Here is a 27,421-nt window from a genome sequence, read left to right as displayed (position 1 = left end):
AAAAAAAAACACTTGAGGTGGTGCCATTTTGTCTCAGTCAACCTCCACACTGGAAACCACACTCAGAAGTACCTGCTGTCATGATGGATTTGTCTAAGCAGAGGAAGAGGGAAGTTTATCATAAATATTAGAGTATACTTTTTTTTTTTTTTTTTTGAATGGCAGCTGTTACAAAACCAGCTTTCAGTCATTTGGGTTAGAAAAGACCCAGATCTTTAATCTTTCACACGTAAAGGTAATTGTGAAGTATCACCTAGTGATATTTCTAAGTCAAAAGCACAGCTGCTTATTAAAATCGTTGTGAAATGAATGTCCTAATTTTCTCCTTTAAAGCCACTCTGAATGTAGACAAGAGCTTGACCCACAGAAACACAGATATGGGCAGAAAGGTTTCTGCTAGACATCAGAACAAATGTTTAACAGCTAGAAATACACTACTAGGTTATCTCCGACCCCGCCTGGCTTTCATCCATTTAGAGAGGACACAATAGCTATCCTGAACAAGAAACCAATGGGCATGCATAATGAATAAGCCTAGCCAAATTCATTTCAATGATGTGAAATTGTATTGTCAGCCTGCAACCACAAAAATGCTCCGTAATGACAAAAAGCACCCCGCATGAATTTATTTATTTTATTTTTTTTTTAAATCAGCTTTCTTTGAAAGCAAGGAAATCTCTTGATGCCTCTGATGTCCCAGTTTACAAACTGGCAACAATGGTGGTGCAACCCTAGAAATGCTAATGTCACTGCCAGGTGAAGATTCAGCTGTACCAGTAAATAAAGCACAAAGGCTGTAACAAGGACTCGTGACTGGGTTTGTCAATCAGGTGTCAGCAGACGGTGCCCACATGTATCATTCATCTCAGTCACCGGATAACGATGCATCACATCTGTATCTCCAGCCATCCTCAGCCATTTGCTGACAGATGGCTCCACCCACAAGAGGGCACAGTGAGCTCAGACTCGCACCAGAGGAGTGACCACTGCATAACAAGGAGGGAGCTGCCAAGAGACACTCAGCCAAATCTGCATTCATTTCTGCCTACACACTCCTCACTTAGTGTTGCCTCCAGTTACAAGATTGGAGAAAAGTCCCTTTACAGTAATGTAAACTTAAAATATTGTTTCTGAAATTCAGAGATAGTGGTTCACTGCCAGAAAGCAAAGAAAAAAACAAACATTTTATTACAGTGAGAGAAATTCATAGAGGTCTGTTCAAATAAGTTTAAAATCAAACCACAAGTCTGAGTATTTAGAACAGCCAGTCAGAATCAGAGAAGTCTAGAATCTACTCGAAAATCTGTATCATCTTTAGACATTAACAATGGAATAATTCAATGATACAGCTCGTCACTGTCTTAAGCAGTGCAATGTTAAAAAAAAGGGTTTCAAATGGTTTATGTCATACAAGTGAAAAGTCGGACTTAAATCTCAAATCCATCAAAAATAAGGAGTTGAGTGACATTGTAATGTATATAATTAGAGCATAAGTGGTAATGGAAACACAGTCTGTTACTGTCAGAAAAAGTAAGATGCAAAAGACAGTCAGCCGTTATTCACTATTTCACTGAACATATCAAGTTTGTGCATCTCTCATTTAATTCAAATGTTCACGGGAGCAGAAGTGCATGACCTGGTGTTCCTCATGGGTGACTATAACACAGCAGTTTCTACTGCAACACGGTATATCTTTCCAAAATCAAGCCGAATTCCAGCTGAACCGTTTTTATTAAAAACTGCAAAACAGACAATTATGCCAGATGCATTTTTCTGAAACTAAAAGGCACAGTTTCAGAATTTCTGCTGTGTGAATTAGGAGAATTTTTCCTCCACCCAAATAAACTACAATTGCACGGACCTATAGCGAAATTGTTAAGATTTGATATTAATTTGTTAGTTTTCAACAGGTTGTGAATCACCTTGCAAATGTTCAAAATATTATATGTCACGTTATAATGTAGACTGTTTGTGTGGTTCCAGTACTCTGAGAGCTGGATCACGGGAGACACCCTGGTCATTTTTGACAGTCCTCACTAACTAGACTAGACTTGATGTTTATCCTTTGCCCTGGGTGATAACAGCAATTTAGTACGTTTATGACAACAGCCTTAAACGTGATTGAGGGCAACCTCGACCAACAGACACTGTATGAACATTTGAAACATTTACAGAGTCATTACTGTTGAACTCTTGCTCCTTCCAAGCTGGAATGACATATGATGGGGCGTCTATGACAGGAGAGGAAATTCTATTTTTACAGCCTCAAGTTGTTTTTGTTATTGTTTCAAACCCTAGATTAGACATGTTAGGAATTGCCTTCTGATTGACAGGTTACGTTTTCCCCATTTACAAACAAAGACTATTTGAATTTAAATTTTACATGCAGAGATAGGCTCCGTCTGTAAATTACTTTTATTTTTTAAATGACAGATTGTGCCTTTAAGAGGCAGCTGCGTCCCACCTCAGTTCAGACCTGTACTCACTGGCTGTGTCTGCATGTTCTTCATGCTTTTGGCGACAGGCAAAAACACAACATGCATACTAATGGGGTCCTAATGCCTGGCACCTTCCTCGAGCATGATCTTAATATAACCTGCGCAATGTGCTTCATAAACAGTCTTCAGCCTCATCTGCCTAAACAGGAAATTATGATTAAACTTGTCAAACCACAGAATCGGTGGAACATTGCTCCTTTTTGTTTGGTTTAACTGACAATGTTGAACGAAAAACACAGACAAAACAATCCAGTCACTCTCATTAGTCCACAGTGCAAAACTATATTAGCGTCACAGTAATGGCTCAAAATATGTTGCCCATTGTTTTGTGGATGGCAATATCAATTTGATGCTCAACTCAATTTATGTATTAATTAAATTTCTAAACCTAAACAATTGCAAATGACAGCAAAGTAGAAAAGCTGAAGGACAAAATGTTGACACATATGGGCTTGGACTCAGGAGTTTGGAGTGAGTCCAGAGGATAATGGCAAAGGAAAATCTTCTGACAAAAATGTTTTTGTGGATTTCAAAACTGACACACGAATACTGTGATAGTTTTTACGCAACACAATGTGTCAGGTCTTACTGACATTTTATAATGTCACTCTTATTTTTTCTTTTATGAAGTGAACATGGATAAAACCAGCTTTTCCAATCATGATTACCAGGTGAGCCATTAACAACACAGTGGCCAGTGCTAATTTTTTTTTTTTTGGTCATAATCATGATTATGTGCATGGGTCATCACCCACACTCCTAGATTTACATAATTAAGTCATTTTAGAGCCCTTATTTTGTGCTGTTAGATTCACACAGACAGAAATTGCCATTACCTTAAATGGATTTGTGTCAGATACTCAGTGTGAGGATAAATAATCATTGGCAATATGTTCATCTATGTTGTGGTTATTTTAACTCTCAGGCAGCAAAGTGTTAAAGCTGCATTAATCAATACACCTATCAACAAAAGAGTCACATTAAGTGACTAGATTCTAGCTATAATTTCACTAACCCACAGAGATTTGTAAATTGACTCTGCTCTTCTGCCCAACGAATTGTCACATTCAACTTTTAAGAGGCTGTGTTTCTGTCCACTTTACAGCTCCTTGTGCAGCTCCACAGTGGCAAAAATATGCATGAATGAATTCATTATTTTACTTTTTACCACAGTGGTTGTATCCATTGTGTACACATCACTAGCACAAGTTAAATGATGGCAATGACGTGTTTCCTAGCAACACCAAGACACTTCCTGCTGTGAAAAATTCCCTGAGAAATTGGACTCACTCTCAAGGGGATAGCACAGCGGAGCTCCTTTATTTTTAGGGGTGCGGTGTGAACAGTAACAGTGAACACTTTTGTGTGTTGCAGAAGAAAATGATTTATTATATTTATTTTATTAGTTTTACGACATATTTATGAGTATCATGTTGCTTTTAGATAGATTCAATTTAAAGAATGAATGGAGTGAGCTGCATTCAATACATTATTTAGAGTAGTGCACTCCATTCACACAACTCTACTGAGATATACAGTATGCGTGCATCATCTTAATTGAAAAACTCAATCCCACTTTGATACGATGTGACATTACTCACTAGACAAGTCAACAATCACAGTTACATAATGGGCTGCAGTCTCTGACGACAGCAGCAGACGTTTGATAACTATCATACAGATCATCCCAAGGTGAGGGTGTGGTGAGAAATCAGCTCATCATGTGTCATCTGATCATATTTGTATTTGACAATCTAGTGATTCATGAATGAGCTGAGGCTCAAGGATGCTGAGATGGACAAGTTCAATGTGCAGGGATCAGTGACTCTGCCAAAGTTATTTCCACACGCTCTGTCTGGTACATCAAGGACGTTAGGCTGACATCGCGGTGGAGAGTGATTGGAATGTGGCTTGTTGGCTCACCAGAGTAGAGTTCAAATGTGTTAAGGAAAGGGAGCACAAAACCTGAACGTATGGCATAAAGCTGCAAAACTACAATCAATCAATCAATAGCCAATTCCAATTGAAAATATATTTAAAAGCATGCTGACAAATTAAATTCAATATAAACATATAAACAAATCTGCAGATTTTACAGTAGCTTTCCTTCCAGTAACAAACACAAAGAAACCGCAGACCTCTGTGGTGGCATGGGTCTTCCTCTGATTAAACCTGACTAATCTAAGATCATTTGAATAACAACACCACAAATCTTTTTCTCATCTCACAGCAACTATCACCAGTGAGCAGGACATAAGAAGAGAAGAGGAGAATAAAGAAAAAGAACAGCTCCTTTCCCAGAATAAGTCTCTTTTCCATCTGATAACTTCAGCCAGTACAATATGTGCAGGCACATGTTGCAAATCAGTTGTTGAGCAGAAAAGAACTAAAGGGTTTAATTCAAGACATCCTTCATCGTGGCATTACAAACCTCTGTGCGGTTTGACACCTGATAAATCTTCAGACTGGTGGATGCGTTACTCAAATAGTTTTGACTTGAGATTCCAACTTATGAGGGGGATTTTTTGTTGTTTTTTTTAAGACATTCTGACTTTCACAAAGAATAAGAGTTCAGCGTAGTTGAAGTTGAAAGTTTATATGATATTCTATATTTTCATGTAAGTTCTTATGTATGCAGTCCTCGTCTTTGTCATATATGAAGCATAATCAAGCTCAATAGTTGAAACTGCATTAAGTGGGAGCCCCAAAAACAGTTCCTCGGAGTTTGTTGGAAAATAGTGCCACTAAAAATATGCCGATTAGGATTGTAAATGTTAAGAAACACAAATCGGCCACTAATTTTAACATTAAAGATTCAACTATGTTGGTATATGGATTTATTAACAGGTTGTTGTGCTGGATCTGCAGCCTAAATCAGCTGGAAGTGTTAAAGCAACATTTCTGCGTCAATATCACAGCAAATGTTAGAGCAGAGTCTGTACACCATTTAAACACTGCAATAAGTTAGCCCGCCTGCCAGATGATCCATTCAGATCTAGTGGTTAAAGCACATATATCTACAATATCCACAATCCACAATCATTGCTCTTGAAGTAAAAACACATTCATATGGTTTGACAGCCAACGCTGACATGGTTACAATTAACATCTGGAAATCTGAATTTGATCAAAAGGAAGAAACATTGAGTAAGTACAGTGTTAGCATAACAAATCTTAACACTAATCGGATGAATCGTCATGATAAATACTTGGATGCTAATAAAGCTAACACAAGCTACAACAACAGCAGCTGACAAGATAAATACAATCATACTGAAGATTTTCAAAACCACTACATGGTGAGGTCAAAGGCAATTGCAGCATCTATGGTCCAACTAATTGCTAAAGATTTATATCTTATAGTGTGATTGAGAGAGGCAACAATACTGTAGATACATTAGAGCTGTGGTAAAGTTACCGATCAAAGTATTTCACTGACATACAAAACATACCTGCGATTCTTTTTTTATTAATCAAATATCTATTTGAGGGAAGTTAACGGATTCCACATTTGAAGAAAAAGTTTTTCTCCCACATTTAGAATGTATCTGTGTTAAAGTGAATATCTATGTTAAATAAATGTTATGAACTGTAATAGATTCCATCAAATCGAACTAAATTGTTCGGTTGAATGTAAATGTAAAAATGTATTCAACATGTCAGCGTGCAGATTTCATAAAGTTATAACTTTAAAAAAATACACATAATCGAGTTAGACACATCATGATATTCCCAGTTAGATTCATCACTGCTGCAGCTCAGACACGTTGATAAAGGCCTCATCAACTGCACTAACAACCAAGTTCCCATTGGTATGCAGCCTCCTCACAGTTTTTAAACATCTGTATTTTTCTATCTTGAAATCCACAAGGAAAATGTAATCTGTGCACTGGTACCTGAAGCAACACAACCCTAAAGATATATTTTCTTGCCGTTTCAGTTAGAAGACACAGCTTCAGCTTGATTCTCACAGTACAGACCCAGCTGACCAGACACATGTTGTACTTGTTGATAAGAGCCAACAGCACAGTGTATTAAAAGTGATTCAGCTTAAACTGAACAATTCTCTTTCTGCTGGGAATCCCTGGAAACCCTCACAGGCTCGGTGGGTGTCTGGAGTGGCTGAATGCAATATTCAGACATGCACTACATCATTCACAAACCTTTCCTGGGGGACCACATTGTGTAGACAGTTCAGTATCCAACGCAGGGTTTCATCATCCTCTTTTGTGCCTGCGACTTTCACACTCATGAGTAAAAGCGTTGGGTTTAAAGGATTTCTCGCTCATCTTTTCAATAAAAGCAGATTAATCCTTTGTCTTCCAAGCTTCCTGTGGTGCTGCATGTAGCGGCTTCCACGTCATTAGGGATGACTACCAGCATTACCACAGGATAGACCTGCTATTCAGTAATAACATAATTCCCAAGTCTAAATGCATCCCCTTTTACTAAAAACCAGAAGATTTTACAGGTTATTTAGCACAGCCTCAGAGCAGCTGCAGCAAGAAATAGTTTTTGTATACACAGAATTTTAGTTGTTCAGGGAACGTGATCATTTTACACAAATCTTTTGACATCATGTTCCTAAAGCTGGAAATGAATGGACTTGTCTGACATTTTAGAGACCTTTAAGAATAAATCCTTCAGGCATAAAGCTTTACCACAATGATCTTTTGATTTGATTTATTCTATGGAAGTACAAACTGAATCCTAAGGTTACCCCGTTGAGGTAAGAACATTTATTTCCAACGTGGTCTCAGACCAAGACAAAACACAGAACATATTACTAAAACATGTACAGAAAAACGGCTCACCATGCACCATGCAAAGGTTTTATATGACCCCGACAAGCTGCATGAGAAACAACAGCAATATCAATTTTGTCATAAAAAAAATAAGCCACAGTAACCACTGCATTATATAAGCTGTTACCAGCTTCAAGCTCCTTCTACATGCATTTCAAAAGGATTCACATGTTGTCTATCATTACTGGCGAGGCTGGGCATTTAGGAACTAACTCAAATCTTATCTTAATCTAAAAATGATAAAAGACAACAACAAGTCCCTTTTATCTTTTGGCGGGAGCTTCACATTATTCACACAAACTTTCAGTCGTACTGCAGCAATCTTCATTCGACCTTCCATCCATGAAACTCAACAGGCTGTCCGTGCAGTCCACAACAATGTGAATTTACTGCCCTTTGGCAACTCACTTGTGTAAAGTTTTGAAGACAATCTTGTTAAAAAGTAAATTTCAAACATGACCGATGGCGTCTTATCTCATATTCTGCCGTGATTTCAGATTACTTCACTCGACTCCATAAAAAGGTGCTTGCTGGAGGCTTCATGTTGTGATGGAAAGGCCTCTAGTCTGTGCTTTCTGAGCAGAAATTTTGTTTACAATGAACATTACAGATAATGATATCCTCAGAGAGAAAAAGTCTTGAAATATATACCAATAAAAGTACCTTATTTTGGCTTTCTGAGATGTGTGAGCCATTCCTAAGACTGTTGTCCTTGTTATAAAGCAGACTAAATCAGGGGATAAAATAACTATTAGATAAGATTCTGTTCTGTGGCCCTTCCATTACAGTCCACAGTTGTCTGACCACTTGTACTGCACACTTGTGATCAAACTCGAGCAATTAAAATAAGTTGGTAAAAACAATCCTTGTCACACATTTAGTATCTTTTTGAAAATGTATCACAATGGATACATTTACTCTGTAGTTATGTAGTTTCGCATCATCAAAAGTGATAAAACATAAGTCTGTCTGACATATTTTCCCTCTGTCTGAGTCTTTTCAGCACTTTCCAGAAATAAAAAGGTAACAGCTTGCATGTCCTACCGAATACCAATTTCTCTGGTAAAAACAACTCCAAACTGTTGTATATGGCTTCTTTATCGCTTCAAACACTTGAAATAAAGTCCTTAAAATACTTTGTAAGACAATTACATATCACACTGTGTTACACTGTGTTATATTCTCTCCACACGGTCAGAGAGAGTGTATTTTGGCGGCATTAGAAAAAATGAACACCACTCTAGAAAACAATCTGTGGTGTTGAAAACAAGCGGTCAAAAATAACCAATGAACTTTCCAGATAGCTGCTGTCCCTATTACCTATATGGCAGCCTGATTCAAATTGATTTATCACTTATTATAAATAATACCTTCACTGAATGTGGCATGTGTTCGATGTTATTGCAACTGTAAAAAAATAAATAAAGAAGGGAAACAGAATATATTTTACGTTACTCATAAAAAAGTCAAGGGCAGCACCACCATTAGCAGAAAATGGTAGTCGTTATCAGCAATAACTTGTATACTCCTGAGAATTGAGAGTCTGTCTTTAACTGCTTGCAGTGTCTTTATAGCCACTCACACTTCCTGATTCACTGCATAACCCAACATCAACACACCACAGTCTAATCTGGGCTGCTCAGTGAACCTCAGAACACAGCGTGGGGTAACAGGCTCCTGCAGGCTTCTGCTGGAAACTTAAGAAGAAAGAACAAAAAGAAAAAAAAACACTTTAAACATGTTATAAAACACACTTGTTGGTTTGTGAATGCCTGATTACATTTTTTTTTTTTTTTAAATGAAAGGTTTAGCTCGTCAGCCAGGTCCAACAAGTACAAATCAAGAATGTTGGGCTGATAAAGCAGTAGATTTTTAGAAAATAACAAAGATTTCTATAACTATGACAATGATAGTCAAGGAATGTTGAAACATGGAATAGGGCCATGACTGCAGTGAGTCAAAGAGCTGAGGATGCTTGAATATTCTCGTGGGTGTAATGAGAGAATAATGGAACCATTTCAGAAAAACATTCAGATCCAGACTGATCTCACAGAAATGCAAGAAATAACCATGACCTCTTGAAACCAGATTTGGTGGTGGGGTGATAAGATGCACTAACATTATGTGCTAGTGCGGTGGAAAGCACAGAACTTTTCCTCCATAGCAGGATTGCACATGATGTCAAAAGATGTGCGACTATAATGGTGTTACATCCACTGAGTGGCAAAAAGACAGCTGAATCAATGGCCATGGATCGTTTGACTGGCTGGAAAACAGTGAAAACATGTCTAAAATGGGAAGGAGCTACGGTGCAATCTACTGTCCAAACAGATTCAGCAAGTGTTTGACAGTGTTTTCTTTTCACAGACAAAGAGAAGAGAGCCAAATGGATTCCTACATTTCACACAGACAGCTGGAATTCAGGCTCAGAAACTTGGATTTACAGAGAACACTTTGACATACCCAAATAGGCTATTTAGCATTTCTCCTTTATAGGATGAGTGCCTGTAATGTTTTTCTTGCTAACATCTGAAGAAAAAGTTCATTTAAAAAAAATAAATAAATAATAATAATAATACAAAACCAAAAACTTGCATAACAACTCTTTCTGGTCTGTAATGTGGGTGACAATTAGGTGTTAGCTGGTCATGACAACCACTGAGCAACATTAACAGGTGTATTTCGGAAATCAATTTTGAGCAGAAAGTGACTTAATGTTTAAAGTTTGCACCAAACCCGTTCAGACTAAATTTATCATAGACTTCTAACCCGTCACTGTAATCCCGGTTGTATCCCAAGGTTCACAAATGAAATACTTTCTCAGTGTCATAAATCGAGGGGGGAGTAATAGTTCACTTGAATATTTTTTTTTTTTTTTAAAAACACGTTGAAACTCTGACAACTTCATCTTAACACGGTTCGTACGAACCTGTCCAAGATATCCCACTTTGAAGAGCAACCAACTCGTTGTGTGCCCTCAGGCTCTGCCTCATGATCTTTCAAAGAGTAGAAATTAGTTACATATAACTATGAGAAACCCAGTTTCTGGATGTTTCTGCTGTTAATAACCACGGTCCCACTTTTTTGCTTGGTTGCAAGAATCCCTGTCAAGAACTATAGCCTTTTATTGAGATGATATTTGCTTGTTGGTTCCCAATCCTACAGACATACTTGACTCAGGGAGAGTGCCTAGATGGAACAGTGACGCATGTTCCATTGCTGTTCCACTGTTACTCTTTTGACTTGGTTACCATGTCAACAAGTCCTGCTCAGGACAGTGCTGACCAAACCATTACTTCTCTGTGAAAAGGTTGATGATTTTACATGCACTTGATTCTATCAATAACAAAACCCAGCGACTATTGTCAATTGTTTTTAGTAAACCTTTCAAAGTGGCTTTATGACCAAACTGAGCAGCAACTAAGACTCAAGGTAAGTAAATTATAGTAAACTATAATTTAATAGAAAAGACAAAATTGATCAAAAATGGTCCAACATCGCACACTTTCACCCTCAGGGAAAGTCCTGTTATAGTGCCACCTAACTAAATGTGGACTTCCGTTCGTCTTCATTCTGCATCATCCGAACTGGGGAGTTTGTGAGTCCACCATGCCAAACTACTAATTAACTTTCCATTGACACGGTGCATCAACCACTCAGTGCAGTGTTAAGAGGTCGTTTCACAATTACTGAGAGACAGGGTTAGTGAAATCATTCATTACTTTAAATCATTCAGACAACATGAGAATCTTGGCTTGAATTAAACACAAATAACACAAATCATTGTACTGTATAAAGTCCTTGTTTACAAAGTATGATGGAGCACAATCTGTGGTTTATGCTACAACTATTTTCCCCATTGTCCTACAGAGAAAACGTACAACCCAGCCACAAGCGAGATAACAAAAAGGCACTCAGACGCCGTTTGACTTTTATGAACAAGGCCACTAACCCCAGCCAAGTATTTCAACCGACTTGTTATTCTCCTTTCCCTCTTGAAAAAGACGGTTCAAACTATGACTAAAATAGGGCAGTATTTCACAGATAACTACCATACTTTTCTGAGCTACAATGACCCTAAAATTACAGAAAAAACTGATTTATTTTGGTTGAAACAACTTTTAAAGAAATGGATTTCATTTGGAGATTTCTTTTATGCTGATATGAACAACTCAAATGTTCAGTCACTGAATAAGTTGTTAAGATCAATTTCCACATGTTTGGTGAAACTTTTAAATCCTTGTCAGATTACTGCTATCAAAAAACAAAAACAAATGTGCAGATAACAGGCATGCTCATTTGCAAGTCTTAGTGCTTCAAAAGAAAAAAAATTAGCAACGCTTGCTGAGAGTGATTTAACATCAGAAAAATACATTTTGCATTTTTGTCTCATAATGTTATTATATTTGCTGCCATTTCTTTCCTCAATCCTATTACATTAATGCTTTCATTGTGTGCCCTGTTACAGTATCTCACTGCTCCACATGTCTTATCGGTTTGACACAGCTGTGCTACAGATTCAACAACTATTTCTGAGACACTTTTCCTCTTTTGCAGGTCTGAGATTGCAGTGATAAAGTGCCGCAGCCGACCTTCACCTAAAGTTTGAGTCGTACAAGAGCAACAAAGAGTGGTTTGATTCTTCCAGACATGATCACTTGAAAAATATTTACCATAATTCTCTCATAAAACATAATTCAGTCTCGGCTTTGAAGATTTGTGCTTTCTCATTTTATGTTTTTAACTTCTTTAAACTTAGGGATAATCAATTCATCTTTATTCAGTATGTCGCTGTTCATTTATTCTGCTGACACCGTTTTTTTTTTGTTATTATATACGACAAGATTTGTGGCTTAAAGTTGAAAATATACAAGTAATTAGTATGTTTACATCAGTAGACATTGATTATAGTGGAGATAGCAGTAGTGGTTTTGATGGTATGCATTTTATCTGCAGATGTGAAGGGAAAAAAAAGTTTATATGTTACGGACACAGTAACTATACCCTTGAAGATGTAAGACAGTAGCTCGACATTTGGCTCGTGACCATTAGCCATATTGCTCAGATATTAAAATAATCATGGAGGTTAAAGCAGTGAGAAACAGGATCCTCCCTCAAACCCCTGGCAGCTGCACAGAAGTGATCCGTTTGTGTTTCATGTTGTATAGGTTGCACTGTAACTACCCACAGTCTGAAACCGGATCCTTTGTTTGTTTGACACTGGTCTCTGTACATAGTGAGCGATCTCATCTATGAGTGCTGACAACGTCCTTGCTGAGCTCTGAAAACAATGCTGCTATCCTTGAACATTTTGGGTCGTCATGCTGATCGCTCCGAGTCTTTTTGTGAATCTCTTTGTATTTTAGAAACTCTTTGATGTGGCACCACTGATCCACTCTCATAAGGCCAAAACAACTTGTTATGCCCCGTTCTCAATAGGAGACCTAAACTTTTTACACAACAGTCCGCACTATTATTCAGATATTAAAATACCCACAATCAGAGCATGCAGAGTGGAATCCCACAGTGGCTTAGCCATGATTTAAGCCACCCTGGATTCGGCCCAAAAACTCTGAGTGAGGCGTAAAGAGCTTAGGGGGGGGGGGGTAGGACACATTTCTCCCCGCCATGGCTACGGCTTTCTGGCTCAGCTGAAATATGAAGATGCAACTCATTTGCCCCAGAATCTTGAAAACAAGAAATAGAACCAATGACATGTAAGAAATACTGTTGGGAAAAAATTTGCCTAAAATAAAATATGGTTTTGTGTCTTAAGTCTTTGATCAGGAGAGAAAATAAGTTTGAGAACAAGCAATGGCTCACCTTTCTGGCAGAGTTTCCGGTGGGGGTTGGGGGGGGGTTGTTACTGAGAAACTTCCCCCCCGTGCTAACAATGAAAGTTCCTATCATGCGTTAAACCATACATCGTGTTCTGAGAAGCTGGACTTACAGTAAATTTAGCCGCCAGATATATTTTTAAGGGAAGGATGGATTCAGGACGCAGGAGATGTGGAGGAGCATCAGTCTGCCGTGGTTGAAAAAATGTTCCAACTTAATTCTTACAACTAAATTTATTCTGCACCGTTAGACACAGTTTGATTGGAATAAAGTGCACAGAGCCAGAGCTGAACTTGAGATGAACTTTTGAGTTATAACCTGTTAGTGGCATCATCTATTAACCTTCAAACATCCATTTTCTCTAAGTGGCTGAGTCAATAAATTAAGCTGAACATGCCAAAGGAAAGCCTTGTGTAACCCGTTTCTCCAGGTAAGTGTATGATAACAGATTTAATCAGCTATGAATTAAAGCTGGGACACCATCAGAAAACTCTCGGTATGACTATGGAGCCTAAAATAATAAGAGGTCAGCAGAAAACAGACAAGGCAGAGCAGGTAAGTTTGAAAAATGCATAATTATAAACAGTTATTTACATTCCCTACCTAAGCCGGCTTCCTGAGTGCACAGATGCACATTAAAGGGCCCAAAATAAATCATTTCAAAATAAAATGTCCTTTTGTGAGGTTCTTCTTGGAGTTAAAGGAAACAAAGTCGATTGATTGTATCCAGTTCTTAGTGTGTGTGTGTGTGTGTGTGTGTGTGTGTGTGTGTGCGTGTGTGTCTGCCTTGAAGTATGTATTCTATTAAGTATGTGTTCTTCTACTACCCGGGTAGGTTAACATGTGATCTCATCTGTATCTCAAATGAAGGAGAGTGATAATGATGGTTCCAAAGATGGCACGGCTGGCCACACCAGGCTCTTCTGCGGTTGGCTCGCCGCTGACCGTTGGCATCAGGTTCAGATGATCTCTCTCTCTTATAAAAAAAAAAAATAAAAAATCTATGCATACAGTACAGAATGCATGACTTATTATTGTTTCACTTCAGTTTAAATCCAATCGATTAATCCATACAAATGTCAAACAAGCATAACCAATTGTAAAGAATGTAAAGTATGGGGGGGGGTGTATCTATCAATCATGTACTTCCATCTCACAGCATAGAAATAAAATCATGACAGTTCTAAAACCAGATATCTATGTTTTTAACCCTTTAAATCTATTTATGCTTTCTAACTGCACTTTAAATATAACGGCAAGTGCTTCTTCAATGAAATAACATGAAATAAAACTCAAACTAGGTACTACTGATGACCTGCTACAGCTGTAACCTGATGTGGGTTACACTCGTTTATATTAAATATCAAGCAAGAGTTACTTAATTTATACCTCTTCACCAGAGGAAGGAATTAGAGGATTGTGATTAGTTTTAAGAGCGTTTGCGCTCTAATACAGTTTGCCAGATCACTGTGTAGCAAATGCTTTTTAATGAAATTGGGCAGGTCAGACTCGTGACAGACGAGCATTTTGTGAGCAGTGCTGATTTTTAGGATGAAGAAGAATGGCATTGCAATACGGTCCACAGTTTTAAATATGATGCCACCCCAGCTAATTATACTCCACTGCTTGTTTGTGCCAACTGAAATCCTGTCAAAATGTGGCTGCCAAACATAGACAAGTTCCAGATTAGAAACATATCCTCCCATTGCACATGGGGGATGATGATTATCACACCTGATACTCACTGGTCTCCAAAATGAATTGCATGATTACTCCAAGAATTTGGCCTCATGTATGCTGTAAGTTAAGGATCAAGCAACTCTCTCAGTTTGTCAACTCTGCAGGCACAGATGGTCACAGGTCAAAACAAAGCATTTGTGTCAAAAGGACATTAAGATTGGTCTGCGCATAACACTAAGGGCTTATAGATAAACTCTACACTCTTCACATACCATCCATAAGCAAACAACAATAACCTTAATCTTTATAAATATGTCAAACACATGCATACTGTATATTCTCTATCGGAAAATATTGCAAAGCACATTGATGAGACCAACCATCTGCAGCCAAAGGGCATGTTTCCTGCTTCATAAGAACCCTGACAACCACAGTTATAACTGAAAACAGGTCCTCTTGTGATATTTACAGCTCAGAACATGATCACAGCAGAGCTATAAGATACAAACGAGTATGGTAATTATGCACCAAGAGCCCTCTAGTTGTTAGACAGTAAAGGAAAAAGCATGCTAACATCAGCAGTAATAACAATGACAAGTTTTGCCATTGGTAACACAACCTCAAGAGGACACAAATATTTGTATAGAATCGACTGACAGCTCATCTCTTCCATCTATACAGAGGTTAGCTAGCATGTCTAAAAACTTGTTAGTTTAACCAACCAATGTTTGATATTCTGGAAAATATACTCTATATATGAAAATATAAAGCAAGTTTCAGGTGCAGTGGCATCCAAAAGTGTGGGTATCACCTAGGGTGACCAGATGTCCCGCTTTGTGCAGGACAGTCACGTATTTTCAATATTTTTCCACACATCCCGCAAACTGAGACGTTGTCCCGCATTGTTATTGACAGTGTTTGATTGTCCACAGTCAGGTGTGTTAACTTGAGATACACTGTGAAATAGTAAGAAAGCTCCATGCTTACCATGTTGTCTTACGTGAGAGAACTTGGGAAAGTTGCATTTAAATAAGATAGATTTGTTAAGTTATTATTTGCAGTCTGTTATGTGCTACTGAATCAACTAGATGGCAAAGCATAGTAATGTTACAAGCTACGGGGCAGAATAGAGATGGTTATTTTAGACCACCTCGATGCATTGGTATCCCACATTATCCCACACAAACATAGTCTTTGTCCCACATCTGGTGAATTAGATTCTGGTCACCATAGTATCACCACCAAAGTTCAGTTATTCTGATCAGAAACGCAAGTAAAAGATTAATTGCTTACTAAAAGGCATGGACTTTTTATTATCATCTCTGTTCAATGTTTTAGATTTTCTTTTTTTTTTTTTAACAAAGGTTTAAAAACGAGAGATTTGGGCAACCTATACAAGTATTACTTTTTGCCATGTGTTAAAAACAGAAGTTAAAAGGACGTCTTTTCTTTGTTTCATCTCTCATCTGAAAGTCTGCTTTAGTCAAGTGACAAAAGCATCTCCCGTGTTAACCAGGACAGGTGACTTAACCCAAACAACCCACAGGTTGGCCAGTGGATAACGTGTGACTTTGATGACTCCAAAAAGGTATAAATGTCCCAACAGCAACTTATAAGCCTGAAACTTCACACCAGTCAGGCACAACTGAAGAAGCCTCTTGGATGAGAAGGGGGAACTCTTCAACAATAAAGAAATAAGTTCAGTTCCCTTCTTTTCAAGCTCTTGGAATGATTTTTGGTTGTGTGATAGATAGATTGATTGTGAGCATGTTTTAATCCATTCTTCTCTTTAATAGTGAAACGCTCCTTGGGCCTGTGGCTGGAACGCCTGACATGGGAACTTTGCACTTTTTCCTTAATGGTGTTACCAGGAGTGGTGTTCTTCTGAAATCTGATTTATAGTCCTACACAATAACTGAAATAAACATTTTGTCAATTTTTTTTAGACACTACTATAGTATCATCCTGCTGAAAATGTAAGTTGGCAGTACCTGTAATACATGATGAACAATGATTGGCAATGCCATGTCTCCAGTCAAAATATATTTCTATTTCAGCTTGCATAAAATTAAATGTGAGTTTTTCAGATGTAACATTTATAACACTCCTTCAAGTGCTGATATGTCCGGACAAAGTTTGAGGAGTCAGAGTATCATAAAGCTTTGAAATCTTTCAATTTTATTTCTTGATTATAAGATATAAGAGATAACAGAACTGAGATTATTAGACATTTTTGTACAGAAACTCTGACCAGAGGTACCCATACTTTTGCATGTAGCTGTGTTAATCTATTGCCAAAGTGCACACAGTGTGTAATGCAACTTTAAAAAAATTCAGACCATCTCATTTGCTCACAACAGCATGTGGTTCGATTTCTATGGGAAGGATTCTGGGTTAAGTTTCTGAGAATATCTAAAGGATGTCATTCATGTTTGCCCCAGAGTGTCTGGTCTTCCTGCCTGTCCAATACTCCTCTACAATGCCAGAATTAGCTGACGTTTTCTTAAAAAGTGAGCAGTCATAATGTCAACATTGGTCAGCTCACAGCTTCATGTGAGTACTAAAGCAAAGGAAACAAATTTTACCTAAAGAGGATTCTCTGGCAAATAGGAATGTGGCTGATTTCTGAGAAAACCTGGTTTAACATTAGCAGGGCATGAGATTCATGGAGGGACCTTTGTTTAGTTTTGGGGATCCAAACTTACACTTAGCTGTAGAGACAAAAATACTGCATGACCTCCAATATAGTTTATATCAACCTGTAATGAAATTAAATCTCTGATACCTCATATTTGGAGGAGAAGACAAGTTCTCGGACATTACTGAATGTTGTCAAGACTCAGTTTTAGACCGTAATGAAAGATGTTTTTGGTATTGACTACAGCGGGAACAACAAGCGCAACTAAACAACTTTAGCCTCACATGGCATTGTTTCCTTCTGGAAGGCTCTGACAAAAACAGGCCTGACAGCTGCTGTCATCCGAAAATAGCGGCAGACTTAGAGGAGAGCAGAGAGCCGCTGCCATGTTGTTCATTCTGTTGCATGGGTCACACACGATCCCGCTGGCACCAGAGTCCACAGGTGGCAAACTGCATCCCGACTTTGCCACATGGCCATAGGCGAGTCGAAAGAATATCGGTTACATATGACAACATCATGGACGTCCAAATCTGAAGCCAGGAGTCGACTGGGAATGTCAGGAAAGGAGTACAGCAAATACTGTCTCATGCTGAGCTGCACACAGCGGAAAATATGCAATAATAGAGCAGCAATAAGCAGAATTCTCAGTCATGTAAATGATAAATGCTTTCATCAACTCAAAGCGACAGTAAACATTTCTGCTGCTGCAGCATAATCTTTTCTATGAGAGAAGAGAGTAAGTCTATTAAAAAAAAAGTCTTCACTCTTTCTCCTCCTCTTTTCACTCTCATCAGATAAAAAGCTTTTCCATGTAGCAGCTCAATTGGTGCTGCTCACAAGCCTCTGAGAAAGAGGGGGTGCACATGTTCGTCTGATGAAAAGATCCTTCTGGCCCACCTTTCTCCTCTTGCGGCTGCTGTAGAGCAACATATGTTGATGAGCGTGGTCAGTCCAAAAGACAACGCCTTAGGCCTGTCTTCCAATAGGACTTCCACCCCAGTAAGCCAAGACGACCATAAATGATGAGCACTTTGTTTTTAACAGCTTGTGTTGGTGAGATTAGATGTCACTTAGCTAAAGCTGACACCTTTTGCTCTAAAAGTTAAAGATGGAGGAAAAAAAACAGCCCCAGTCATTGCCTTCTCTCCCATAACAAGCCTGATCTCTATCGGAGAACAGCATGTCGAACACATTCATTCAGTTCTCCGCACACGAGCCTGTCTCTACCGAGAGTCGATATAATTAGGTTGGAAAAATTGTTGGATGAGGCTTCTTAATAATTCAGTCTTACTTTGAGAAGAACTTTCTCGTGATCGAATCCAAAGACCCCAATTCATTTTTTAGCATCAAAGTATTGTGCATCGAAATCAGTTCATGGTGAGAGTATCTATGTGTGAAGGAATGATTATCTCTTACATATTCAAAATGTTCTGCAAAATGAAGACTATCATGGCCATCTTATCTTTGTCAATGAAGCAAACCAAAGAAGAATGTTTTTGGTCAAACCATCTTAAAACTACCATCTTTTTTTTCCTTTTTTTTTTGTGTGAAGTACTTACGAATAGTCGGCATCTCCCTGGAAGAAGAAAGCAATCGGAGTGCTCTTAAATGGGAGAATAAGGATTCCTGATAGGTGAGCTAAACTTATGAGGCAGCCAAGAAACCAGCAAATTTTTCATCATCCAAAACAGCTCAATCACTCGCAGAGTGATCACATCTGTCTGGGTTTTACTTTTTTAAAATTCTGTAAACATAACAGAACTTTCTTTGTATTAAAGGTGGTGTGAGGCTGCAAATACCAATGGTCCACAACAACAATAGTACGCTGGGAGGATATTTTCTTCCCAGCATCTCAAAACTGCAGATCTGCAGACGGCATTCAAGCTGAATGAGTCTCAGATGTTTTAACACTTTCAGTGGTATTGGCAACAATAGCCAAATTTCTGCTATTGTAACAAATCAATTCATATGGAACTCGCTGTGAAAGTAGTAACCGTGTAGACAATTATGTTTTTGAACAGCATTTTGGTCGACATTTGTTGTTTTTAGTGCATCATAAATTAACTGACTTAACTTTAACAGAATGAAAGCAAAAGACACCATTTTGTTCACCAAAGACTCATTTAAACACCCTTAAAAATCTGTGAGAGAGAGTTTAGGGGGCAAAGAATGCAAACTCAGACATGCCAGAGGGCACCTCTATGTACTTCCATTATTAGAAACCATCTCTCTAGCCAGAATAAAAGCTCTGACATCCCAGCCCCCCTTGTGGACTTTATCCCACGTGAGCTAAATGTCACCCAGCAGGGTCCCATCATTTAAGAGAAATCACATTTTCCTGCAAAATACACCGTCTCTGTCTTACTATTCTACATACTTTCAACCTTGAGTTTCTTGATTGCAGTCTCGAGTGTCACACGACCACACAGGAAACAGATGCATGGCATTGCAAGCAGTCTGCTGGGTTTTTTTGGTACAGGTACAAACTACAGCCACCTGTTCAGGCTCCAGAGTGAGCTGTTTGTTTTGACCCAAGCAAACAGCAGCATGATGACATTAGTGATGAATAGGAAGGGTGGTCTTGTATCATGCAAAAGTGACTGGGGGGAGGGGAAATGCAACAATGCATAAACCGACAGATGGGATCCTTCTGTGTCCTCAATCTGGGTTAAATCATGTCGTCACATGTAGCATGCTACGGAAGTGAAATTTGCAGGCTTTGCCTTTCCAGTTGTACTGAGCACTGATCTCCTGCAGATAAACTTCACTGGACTAAAAGGTCATCAGGAAGTGTCCTCCCTGCTAACCAAATAGCCCTGAAGGCAAAGTCTGATCTTCAACAATCTACTGAGATGTGAGGCCAGCAGGACAAATGAACTAATCTTGTCTCTGGGGCTCGCACAGGGTAGCCTGCACCTGTCTGTCACTCAGCGTTCACCGTCGGAGGCAAACACTCACCTCGGTTTACAGTACTCATCTGTGTGGAAAATTTAACATTCGCCTGAAGTTTGTCATGCTGCTGTTGTTGAGTTTCAGACCCATGTTTTAATTTGAAATGAGAAATAATTTTTGTATAACCAATTCCAACACAATTACAGTAAATCACAAAACTGACACTTGGACTTTAACCAAGTCTCAATTTTCTAACACATTAATCAGCTCTGTAAACTGTTTTTTAGAGCCTAGAATAACTAAACAGAAGCATTGAAAAAATCATTTTTTAAAATATAGCAAAATATTAACTCATTTTGAATTTGATAGCAGCAACATGTCTTAGGATGGGGGCAGCAAAAGGTTGGAAAAGTTAGTGAGCATAAACAGATTGAAGAACAACATTCATCCATTCACTTTCATAGCCGCTTAATCCCACGCAGGACTGCGAGGGGGCTTGAGCCTATCCCAGCTGTCATCGTGTGAAAGACTGAGTACACCCTGGACAGGTCTCCAGTCCATCACAGGGCCACAGAGACAAACAACCATCCACGCTCACACTCACTCCCAGAGCCACCAATTAACCTGACATGAATGTTTTTGGGTGGTGAGAGGAGAAACCCGGAGAGAACATGCAAACTCCACACAGAAAGGCCCCAGAAACCCTCTTGGTGTGAAGCAACAATGCTAACCATCGCACACCACCGTGCAGCGCAGATTAATCAACATGTTGCAACTAATTAGGTTAACTGGCAACAGTAACATAACTAGATATGAAAAGAGCATCCTGGAAAGGCAGATTTTCTCTAAGAAGTAAAGACGGGCAAAGGATCAGCAATTTGCAAAAAAATAAATAATAATAATAATAATTGTGGAGCAATTTCAGAATTCTTTTTTTTTTTTTTTTAAACAAAGTTAAATTGTGAAGACTTTGAACATTCCATAATCTACAGTATGAAATAGTTATATCATCAGTATTATCAAATATCAAAATATTCGGAGAATCTGGAGACATCTCTGTGCTCAACAAAGCTGAAAGATTTCCGTCATGTAAATCACTTCATGAGCTTAGGAACACTTCTAGAAATCATCGTCTGTGAATAGAGTTCTGATGTGAACATGATCCAGAGATGCTCCCAGCTTATTTAAGACCTGATTGGTCAGACTGATCAAAATTTGAAATTTTATTTGGAAAATCACAGACACCACATCCTCTGAACTGAAGAGAAGTGGAACTACGTCCAGGAGGCAGACACCCTCTCTTCCTTTTTTATAAAGCTTATAGTTGAGGGTGGCTCAAGTGACCCTGAAACATTTTTACTCTTCATAATGCATAACATTATTGTGGTCATTAACTTCTGTTGCTCTTTCTCAAGAGGTATCTCTGGTCTGATGTCATGGAGCTTGTTGCTCCCTCTTTTCTGTCCTCTCAACTCACAGCCTGGGTCTGGTTCTGCCAGAGGTCTCTTCTTGTTTAAGGGAGTTTTTTCTCTCCACAGTCGCCTTTTGCATGCTCAGGATGGGGGATTGGATCGAAGAGAAGTTTCGGTACAAACTGTTGGTTTTCTTAGCTAGGCAAATTTTTAACTGGCCATGTATGAATTGGACCAATTTGGAATTTAATTAAATTGATTGGATTAGAATGAATTGGATTCCAGTTGGCTTCAATTAGATCTGTATCTTTTAAGTGCCTTGAGATGACATTGTGTGATTTGGCGCTAAATAAATAAAACCGAACTGAAGAGACTATCTGGCTTTTTATCGAAAAATTTGGCACCACTGATGGTATGGAGTTGCATTACTGCAGATGAAACTGGCAAGTTGTTCTTGCATTGCATTAAAACACTAAAACATTGCCTGGATGCTCACATCTAAGTCATGCCCTTTTCAGGGAAGCCCTTACATATTTCAGCAAGACAATACTAAACCACATACTGCATCTATTATAACAGCATGGCTTTGTAAAAGAAGTGTCAGAGTGCTGGACTGACCCGTCTACAGCCCAGATATTTCACCAACTTAAAACATTTGGAGCATCATGAAATGCAACATTCATCAAAGACAACTCAGGACTGTTAGGCAGCTAGAATCTGATATCAGGCAAGAATGGGATAGCATTCCTCTTCCAAAGGTTCAGCAACTGGTCTCTTCAGTTCCTAGATGTTTACAGACTGTTGTTAAAAGATGATGGGGTGCTTCACAGTAGTAAACATGGATCTGTTCCAACTTTCTGAGATGTGTGCTGGTGCCATCCAATTAAAGAGGAGTCAATATAATGAAATGGTGAAATGTCTCACTTTGTTCCATAGTGGCTCGTTTGTTCAGGAGATTTACTAATGATTGGATTCTGTTCTAATTCAGACTTTACAAATCATCTTAGCCATAAATGGGAATTTGGGTTGTATGTCTAATAACATAAGATTTGTGATTGTATTACATCTTTGAGTCCTTACATTTCTGTGTTTGTTTGTCTTTTTCTTTTCTCATCAAAATTGCAAAAATACTGCAGACATCCGGTAGCTAGGTCTCAGTTTTCTTAAAGGGTTAAGATTTATTCTCTCCACTTCAACCACAACTACACTTAATGATTCAAAGCAAAGCTTCAAATAGTAAAATAACTTGAAGACTTGATTTAATATGAACCACCAGTGAAAATGAATGGTAAGGTAAGGTAAAAATTCATCTATTTTTTTTATTTTTTATAAAAAAAAATGGTTAAAACTTTTCTGGAGTGAGAGCCAACAGGCTGCTTGCAAAGAAAAAGGGTTTAAAGAGAAATATTTAGGTGAAGATCTACAGATGCACACAGAAGCATGTGCACAATAAACACTCCTTGTGCTTTATTTAAGCTGTCCGTTACGCATACTTCCCAGTAAAACTCCCTCTCAGATGGCCTTGAAATAGGCTTTAACATGTGCCCTAAAAAGGCTGAAAGAGAAAACACACATCTGCCGTGTTTAGGTAAGCTGCAGTTGCCATGGTTACAGACGAGCACTGCTAAACAGTTGTGTGTCAAGCCATCATTGAGACAGAGCACTTGATCTGCACACAGGCACGCACACACACACAAACTGAGAAAAGCGTTGGTGTTTTAAAGTGGAAAAACAAGGAAACACAGGACGGCAGCTGAGCTCGTGTTTGCTTCAGTTAGCGAGATCGTTACTGTCAACATTAACCATCGCCAGTATTTGTGCTCAAGATGAGGGAACATAGGATTCTGACGGCGTGTGCAGCCCGAGTTTCAAATAACATTTTGGGGAGGATGAACAAACGACCATGTCAACCAGAATCAGACACATTTTTGATAAGAACATGATTTTATACCACGTTTCATAACCAGCTGTCAAAAACAAATCCCTTCAAAAAGGTCAAAGGTAAAGTTTTTCTCCCACAAATATGCACTGTGTGTTTCAATACATTTCAAAATTGGTCAATAATAGTTGAGTGTACCGCTCATCCAGCATTCATGATTAACGACCTCTGCGTATTGAGCCAACTAGAGATGCTGCACCACATTTAAAGGGGGTGGGTGAGAGTGGGATCAAGCCCTGAGCACTGCAGCAAGCCTTGGCATGGTGCTCCCACTCACGCCGTTTCATTTGATCATCCTTCAGTCTTAGTACTTGCAAAGCCAAGTGCTTATAGCCAAAATCAAATACCCTGGCAAGATTGAAAAAAGAGGGACTACATGTCATCTCAACAAAATAATATAATGATAACAACCTCTTACAATACAATATACAAGATAATAGCATGTGGTCAAAGAGGCTTCACATGACACAGTTAGACACATCAAGTACCATGGCAACAATATCAGTTGACCAGATGCAACTGCTAATCTGCACACTCCTCCCTCTGCATCGGTTTCCCTCTGCTGTTCAGAGACTTTATGGGGTGTATGACCTTAATACTCTCTTTAAATTGCTCCACTTTGTTGCCCTGGCTTTGCTCAGAGATAAATGACCAAGATATGCAAGTCAAAAGAATATATTTATGGGTCGGACAAGCAAATATAAATTCAAGGACCATTCAAGCATGCCCAATTTGTGGCTTGTCAGATGCAGGTTCCTCCTATGCTTGTTTTATGATAGCAAATATTTTTCATGTGGAAAATACGCAAGTGCCTCGCTGTCATGAGGAAGTTCAGAGGTGATAGTTATCAACTGCCACGCCTCATCTCATTACTCATCCGACAGCCAGCTACTAATGGGCTGAAGTAACAAAGGACAGTGGCCGAGTATGAACTCACCAGAACTCTTCCCGTCAGCGTCTGAGCGGATATCATGACTCCGGCCCAATCTTTGACAGAGGTCATCCAGCCCACCTCGCTGGCTGCAGGGTCGTCCTTGTCCGCACGTTTAATGCCATCACCTGTGATGATCCGATGGACTTCCTGAAAGAAAAGCGATGCAGACTGTAACCGTTCAACTGGACAACTGAACAGTAAATAGTCTTAATCACAGACAATAATCAACCTTTTTTTATCCACATTAAGAAAATGTTAACTTTAACAATATGAGTAATTCTTATGCTACAAAGAACCCCCCCCGTATACATTGACCTACAGCGACATCAGTACAGCTTACGCTTTTTTTCCCTGTTCTTTCATTGTGTGAATGGTGAAAATTAAAAAAAAATTTAAACAAAACCAAACCAATTTTTTTTCTATTGTTTCCCAGTTTGAAACAGCAAATTAAGAAAAAACTGCATGAAAATGTGTTCAAATTAAGCAAAGTCTCAAGTAGCCAAACAGCTGTAAATGCACCAACTTGTTCAGATTTTATGAGCATCAAACACGAACAAGTTCCTGATGTCTCTAAGATCAATCTGTCCTTTGACATTTGCACTCTGGTGTAATAATCTCTGACATATGTGATGCAGTATAGCTCAACCGGTTGAGAGGTCTCCCCACCTATGGTGGCTGAAGTTCTTTTCACAGCTGGCTCGTGTTCGAGTCCCAATTGGTTCGGCACTTTACTGTATATAATGGCCCCCTCTCTCTGACACCATGACATCATTGCAAAGTATACACTTATGAACTAGCAAAAACATCCTCGTATGGTGGAAAACAGTCACAGGACCCTAAAACACGAGTGATGCAATTTTTTTTTGTCTTCTCTTAAATAGATTTCCTCACAAACATGCAACAAATGTATGCCCAATATTTACCCTATTAATATTTATATATTTAGTCTTCAATAACACCTGATAGAAATGCCTGGCTCTTTAGCTGCCAGATGCTCTGCCACTTGTTCACTCTCTGCTCGCCAACTGTGTCCATTTGCTCTTTGGAACTGAAAAACAGCTACTGGTTCTATCAGTGCTTTTTGACATAAGAGTAGCTGCTTGCTGTATATAGAAGTTGAGAGTAAAAAACAAAGCATGAAGCCGAGAGACAAAACCACAACAGAAAGATGAAACAAGACTCAAGAGATAATCTTTAGACTCTGCAATTGACAGACTTCACAATAAAGACTATCTCATAATAGTTTTGTTAAGATTAGCTTTATGTTGATAGAAACCAAATATTTCTTTATTTAAAGAACCATCTATGTTTTCTGGTAAACAGCTGTGCGTAACAGCAGCAACATAAATTTGCCAATTCACAACCATAAAATGCTTTGCTCTAAAATTAGTGACCTAGGCCTCCAAAATAAACCCACGCACATGCTTGCACACTTGCATTCAGTAAACATACAGAGAGAGCAGCAAAGAGACTCCAGGAGTGTATCCATGGCAGCCATTGAGCTCCTGGTGTTTCTGCTCCACTGAGTGGACTGCCTGCCTGCATGTCTTTCTCCCCGTCTTCCCATCCGTCTGGTGGGACTGGCATGATTCACAGAGCAGGAAATTGAGAGAGGATGCTGAGGTTAGCCAAGCTCCCCGATGAAACCCCCACAGCCACGAGGCTAACATCTCCCTGACATCCTTGTCTACCCCGACAGCAGCGCACGTCGCTCTGCGAGGCCTCTCCTACAACTGAACTCCTCGTGTGTGAGAGTTAAAGGGAGAAACGTGGTTACTATTACCACGTGTGGCACCTGAACACTATCACATCTCTCTTTTTTGTTGTGGTGTTTATGCCCAAGATCTCAGCGTGCCGCATTCTCCAGATGCAGAATGGGCAATGGTGTGTCCCTGTATTAGGGCAGCTAGCTTCAAAGAACTCCTGGCATGCAGCATGTGTTGTGCCTCCACTCCACCATAAATCTTTGTAAAGCTGGAGGGGTGCAGCATCACTGAATTAAATGAAGGGTTGAATGAATATGCTTCGCAACACACAAACATGGAGGGAACAGTCGGGATTAAAAACAAGAGCATTTGCTGGCCTGCAGTCTGGTTTTGGAGGAAGGGAAATAAAAAAAACAATTTACTTGTTTTCAAGAATAAACAACGAATGCTATCTTTCTTAGAGCCTCGTTTTGGAAAATAACTCTAGTTATATGACAGCAAGTTAAAAAAATTATCAACTTTCTTGTATTGATCACAGCACATAAATGCCTGATATTACTTTATGACAGAGTTGTGTTTGTTAGCGGATGCACACAGGTGGAGTGCAGATAGATGGCATTTTTCATGATGACACAATACTCTCCAAAGCACAAATGTGTACCTGTGCACTGCTGAAAACATTCCCCAAACGGCACTTCTGGTCCTTCAGTGAGAGTAATGTTTGACAGAGTTTTCAGCTGCTTTAGAAAATGGCTGAGCCCTTTCAGAAAAATTAAACTTCATCTGTGTTGGCCGTAGTAAAGATTTATTTCTTAAGAAATCAATGGCGCTGAAGTCGAGTGTCACAAACAGAGTACAGGTTTCAGACAGCACTCAGACACGGATTACCACATTGTTGGTTTGGTTTTTTCAGGGGATTTGTTAACATTTAAAAGAAAATAAAGAAAAAAAAGACTTATCCTGACTAACAGTTTTTTGTGTGCATGAGCTGTGTCAGGATTTGGACATACTGAAAACAGTTCTTAACGAACAAAATGATTGTCGGTTTTAGTCTTTTTATGGAATTTGTTGACAGT

The 27,421-nt window shown here is 38.9% G+C and overlaps 2 protein-coding genes across 9 annotated transcripts in view; both read right to left on the bottom strand.

The window, feature by feature from the left end:
- LOC140278930 (calcium-activated potassium channel subunit alpha-1a-like) overlaps positions 1 to 27,421 on the bottom strand; it is an 89,165-nt gene that overhangs the window by 51,798 nt on the left and 9,946 nt on the right. For all 8 annotated transcript variants that reach the window (XM_072374047.1, XM_072374049.1, XM_072374051.1 and 5 more), the window contains exon 2: positions 24,643 to 24,786. In XM_072374047.1, the coding sequence (XP_072230148.1) occupies positions 24,643 to 24,786 (144 nt within the window). The remainder of the gene's footprint in view (positions 1 to 24,642; positions 24,787 to 27,421) is intronic.
- ppifb (peptidylprolyl isomerase Fb) overlaps positions 141 to 27,421 on the bottom strand; it is a 96,083-nt gene continuing 68,802 nt past the window's right edge. The window contains exon 7 of the transcript XR_011909227.1: positions 141 to 165. The gene's annotated coding sequence lies outside the window, so the exon portion shown is untranslated. The remainder of the gene's footprint in view (positions 166 to 27,421) is intronic.

This window comes from Leuresthes tenuis, unplaced genomic scaffold, assembly GCF_036924035.1.
Source record: "Leuresthes tenuis unplaced genomic scaffold, fLeuTen1.0.hap1 SCAF_20, whole genome shotgun sequence".
Lineage (NCBI taxonomy): Eukaryota > Metazoa > Chordata > Actinopteri > Atheriniformes > Atherinopsidae > Leuresthes > Leuresthes tenuis.
The sequence above is the reverse complement of the archived record's forward strand: the minus strand, read 5'-3'. Positions and strand labels throughout refer to the sequence as shown.